The sequence below is a fragment of the Oncorhynchus clarkii genome, chromosome 26 (genome assembly GCF_045791955.1).
Source record: "Oncorhynchus clarkii lewisi isolate Uvic-CL-2024 chromosome 26, UVic_Ocla_1.0, whole genome shotgun sequence".
Lineage (NCBI taxonomy): Eukaryota > Metazoa > Chordata > Actinopteri > Salmoniformes > Salmonidae > Oncorhynchus > Oncorhynchus clarkii.
This window is the reverse complement of record NC_092172.1, coordinates 47845963-47850966: the sequence shown is the minus strand read 5'-3', so window position 1 is coordinate 47850966 and position 5004 is coordinate 47845963. Positions and strand designations below refer to the sequence as shown.

Sequence of the window (5004 nt, the reverse complement as noted above, 5' to 3'; positions counted from 1 at the left end):
TCACAGGTTCTGATTGTCATTGTGATCCAGCAGTACAAAACCACTATACTTGGACTGGAGCGAAAAAAATTAAAAGCTATTTGCAATTTTATGTAACACTCGTGCATTTCATAAAGATATATTGCATAGCTCTTCAACTGTTCTGCCCTCGGGTGCTAAAACTGTGCTTGTAATATACTTCATTTACTAATATATCTTACTGTTTTTTTTTCTTCCGTACACCGTCAGACAGAAAATATCTCGTTGTTCAATCCACTTCCGCATTGTTGTCAGTCAGTGTTCATACAATGTATACACTTTAAAAAGGTTAAGTCAGTTTGAAGAAAGAAGAAACTTAACAATTCTGCCAAAAAAAATCCTACATCTACATCTTCTAGAAAACTGCTTATAGGTTGTGTTGTAGCTAAGCCCTACAGGTATTAAAAAATTAGCCCCTCGTTGTTCATCGGTTCATTTTCTATCTCCATTTGGAGTCTGTTTGTGGTTCCATCTTTTAAACAAGTTTACAATTGATTATAAGAGAAAACAATCATGCATTAATGATCTTCTCTTCCGAAAATGGAAATGTCTTGTGGTCGATAACGTCCTTCCTATAGAACATGAGTTGGCAAAAAAAAGGGCCTGTGCTTCAGAGAATAAAATCCCCCCTGGTCCATTTTCCTGCAGCCGAAGCCAAACCTTTGTTCCACTTCCTTTCTTTTTCTTCTCAATGTTATATTTTGTACAAACATCGCATCGATCGAAGATAGACTTGGGGAAAGACAAGACTTCTCTCTACTAACGTTTTTTTTTTGGTAGGCACTATGCTGTACTGAGGTTGAGGTCAGGGGTCATTCTGCTGTGGGTCGGGGCCACAGAGACTCTGGGAGGAGTCTTCGGGGATGACGTCATCAGACGAACCAGAAAGCGACCACATTCTTCTTCTTCTTCTTCATCTTCCCCCCCTCTTCCGTCATTGTCTAAAGCCTCATCATGGGAGTGGCTGAATCACCTCACCTCAGATCCGTAGGTGGAACGTGCTGGAAAAACAAAACACAACACAAGGACATAGTTAGTTACACAGCTGCATTTACAACAGATGGGACATCATGGACTCATCCAACAAAATATAGAAAAACATTTTAGAGGTCTTGAAAACATGTAATAATAAACATAGATTTTTGGAGTGATGTATCACTTTAACTGGGCTGTCTATGAGGCAAGTTATTCTGTCAACAGTGGAACTGGTCTTCTTTTAGAAGTGTTGTCCCCTTATCAACAATATGTACAGGGCATTCGGAAAGTATTCAGACCCCTTGACTTTTTTCCACATTTTGTTACGTTACAGGATTAATCTATAATTAATTAAATAAATGTTAAAAATCCTCATCAATCTACACACAATACCCCATAATGACATCACAATACCCCATAATGACATCACAATACCCCATAATGACATCACAATACCCCATAATGACATCACAATACCCCATAATGACATCACAATACCCCATAATGACATCACAATACCCCATAATGATTGGAGTCCAGCTGTGGTAAATTCAATTGATTGGACATGATTTGGAAAGGCACACACCTGTCTATATAAGGTCCCACAGTTGACAGTGCATGTCAGAGCAAAAACCAAGCCATGAGGTCGAAGGAATTGTCTGTGGAGCTCTGAGACAGGATTGTGTTGAGGCACAGATCTGGGGAAGGGTACCAACAAAAATGGCTGCAGCTTTGAAGGTCCCCCAAGAACACAGTGGCCTCCATGATTCTTAAATGGAAGAAGTTTAGAAGCACCAAGATTCTTCCTAGAGCTGGCGGCCTGGCCAAACCGAGCAATCGGGGGAGAAGGGCCTTGGTCAGGGAGATGACCAAGAACCCAATGGTCACTCTGACAGAGCTCCAGAGTTCCTCTGTGGAGATGGGAGAACCTTCCAGAAGGACAACCATCTCTGCAGCACTCCATCAATCAGGCCTTTATGATCGAGTGGCCAGACAGAAGCCACTCCTCAGTTAAAGGAACATGAGAATTAGGGCTGTTGCGGTGACCGTATTACCGCCACACCGGGCGGTCACGAAGACAGTCAAATTCCACGTGACCATTTAGTCACGGTAATTAGGCTTCTTCAAGCTCTGATGCTGCTGATGGTCATTAGTTGCCTACCAGCTAACTGCCTGGTACTCTGCAATCTATTGTCACTCTAATCACTCTGACATCAATGCAAATGTAATAGAAAATCAAATACTTAATGAGAGCCCATGAACTCATGTTGCGCAACATTTCTATAGGCTATGCAATTGCATGAGAAAACAGAGTGATGGCTTCTATTAAAAAGAGGAGGATCCCATCGGCTTTCTATTGGCTAGGCCTAGTATATTTATTTCTCAACTTTCCAAATATTTAGCACGTTGCTTCTCTTTACAACAGGAGTATAGCCTACCTGGCTGGCATGAAAATGAACCACGGAAAAAGCGTCCTCCAGTCTCTATTCGCTATAGATGTGATGTGTTTCCCCCCCCCCCCCTACCCGCTCCCATACAGGTGCATGATAATGGTCCATTCTAAATCAAAACTAATGTCACGTCAATTTATTATTTAGTATATGTAAAGACAAGATTAAATCAAGAATAGTCTGACGGGTGACAATATTAGCCTATCACTTGTGAATGATGCCCAGCATAAGAAACTGTGTCTTTTTTTTCTCTCAACTTTTTATAATCCTGTATCACACCTCATCTAGCCAATAGGCCTGTATGTTTTAATAAGGTTGGTATCACACCTCATGTAGCCTAGCCAATAGGCCTATATGTTTTAATAAGGTTAGTATCACACCTCATGTAGCCAATAGGCCTGTATCTTTTAATAAGGTCTGTATCACACCTCATGTGGCCTAGCCAATAGGCCTATATGTTTTAATAATGTCTGTATCACACCTCATGTAGCCTAGCCCATAGGCCTATATGTTTTAATAAGGTTAGTATCACACCTCATCTAGCCTAGCCAATAGGCCTATATGTTTTAATAAGGTTGGTATCACACCTCATCTAGCCAATAGGCCTGTATGTTTTAATAAGGTCTGTATCACACCTCATCTAGCAAATAGGCCTATATGTTTTAATAAGGTCTGTATCACACCTCATGTAGCCTAGCCCATAGGCCTATATGTTTTAATAAGGTTAGTATCACACCTCATCTAGCCAATAGGCCTGTATGTTTTAATAAGGTCTGTATCACACCTCATGTAGCCTAGTCCATAGGCCTATATGTTTTGATAAGGTTAGTATCACACCTCATCTAGCCTAGCCAATAGGCCTATATGTTTTAATAAGGTTAGTATCACACCTCATCTAGCCTAGCCAATAGGCCTATATGTTTTAATAAGGTTGGTATCACACCTCATCTAGCAAGTATGTTTTAATAAGGTCTGTATCACACCTCATCTAGCCAATAGGCCTATATGTTTTAATAAGGTCTGTATCACACCTCCTCTAGCCTAGCCAATAGGCCTATATGTTTTAATAAGGTTAGTATCACATCTCATGTAGTCTAGCCCATATGTTTTGATAAGGTTTGTATCACAACTAATGTGGACAAATAACTTCTTAAAATGAAGCACGTGAATCCGCTTTAGAAGGGGTGTAGAGCCTAACTGGCAGATATAAACAACGTTTTAGTTTCAAGTTTGGGGAAGCTCATTTTTTACCATAAAAATGCACCTTTATAATAAATCTTTACATGCACAATCGCATTTACGGTCATTTTTGTAAATGGTGTTTTCTTGCTAATGAAATATTTGTGCTTATATCCTACTGCCGTGTAACAGAATCAGAATCCTTTAGGTAACATTTATAAATAAGATGTTTTATTCATTTTCCTAAGTATGCTTATGTGCGAAAAGTTACTTTTCCCATTGGGGAGAGGTTAGGCTTGTCTTCTTATGGGAATGTGTCTAACTATTACCATGTCCCCTCTGAGGTTGCCCTTATCTTGATCTAGTATATGACCTAGGAGGCTCACTGTCTCCGAGAGCTTGTCCAGGAGGGATTGTATCTGGGATGGAAGTATCTAAAATGACAATTGATATATGCCATTGGATGAGGTAATGTTTTGTTTCTAAGTGGTACCAAGAACGAGATAAGAACTTAGTTTAGGAGACCAAACTGAACGATAATTTATAGCCAATGCTGTCTGGCTATGTGTGTCTCTGCTATAAAGGATCTCAGTTGCCAATATGTAAGCACTCTCAGATAATTCATTTATGGACACTGAATTGATCTGAGAGTCACAGGGCTATGATGAAGCTCATATAATTGAAGACGGGACTTTCTGATAACTCTGACTTGTGTGTGTGGTTTGCTCTCTCATGATTTGGTAATACAGGAAATTTCCACGACACGTATGCGCTTATAATGTGAAGAAATATCCTAATAGTTGATCAACATTTTAAGCTAAACATTAAATTCTGTTGTGTCAGCCACACTGCCCAAAATGTTTTTGTGTTGATGCTAGTGGTTGTATTAATTTGGGATCTATCGCATCCCACAACTGTCCCAGACTATGTTTTGAATATTTATTTCTCACACAGAATAGGTCAACTTTTCCACTACGGGGGATAGTAGATTGACATAGGCTAGGGCTTCTGCTGTTCGTTAGGCTTACTCATCTTGTTGGCTGACGAAAAGTAAATGTGGACAGTTATTCCAATATCTTCAATATGCATCTCGGGATTGGATAAGGACAAGCGCAGTTGCGTCCCCGATGTGTCTGTCTTCACTTGTAGCCTGTGAGAATGACCCGATCACATGATAGAGAGCCATGTGAGCGAGAGGTGCTTCGGAGCACACAGCACTTAGGGAGAAGGGCACAACGGCCACTGGCCACAAAAGGCATGGATTTAGGGTGCATTACGGGCACACAAAGGGGATCCTGCCGAGAAATTCGAGGCATTATCCAGTGCTTGTCAAATTGTGAATGAGAGACTGATGAAGTGTGTTCACAGCCTGCAGCAAAAA

The 5004-nt window shown here is 40.5% G+C and overlaps 1 protein-coding gene across 1 annotated transcript in view; it reads right to left on the bottom strand.

The window, feature by feature from the left end:
* Positions 1 to 980: 980 nt before the first annotated feature.
* The window catches only part of LOC139385133 (calcium and integrin-binding family member 2-like), a 45419-nt gene continuing 41395 nt past the window's right edge, over positions 981 to 5004 (bottom strand). Inside the window, exon 6 of the mRNA XM_071130209.1 lies at positions 981 to 1019. Coding sequence (XP_070986310.1) covers positions 998 to 1019 — 22 coding nt within the window. The 3' untranslated portion in view covers positions 981 to 997. The remainder of the gene's footprint in view (positions 1020 to 5004) is intronic.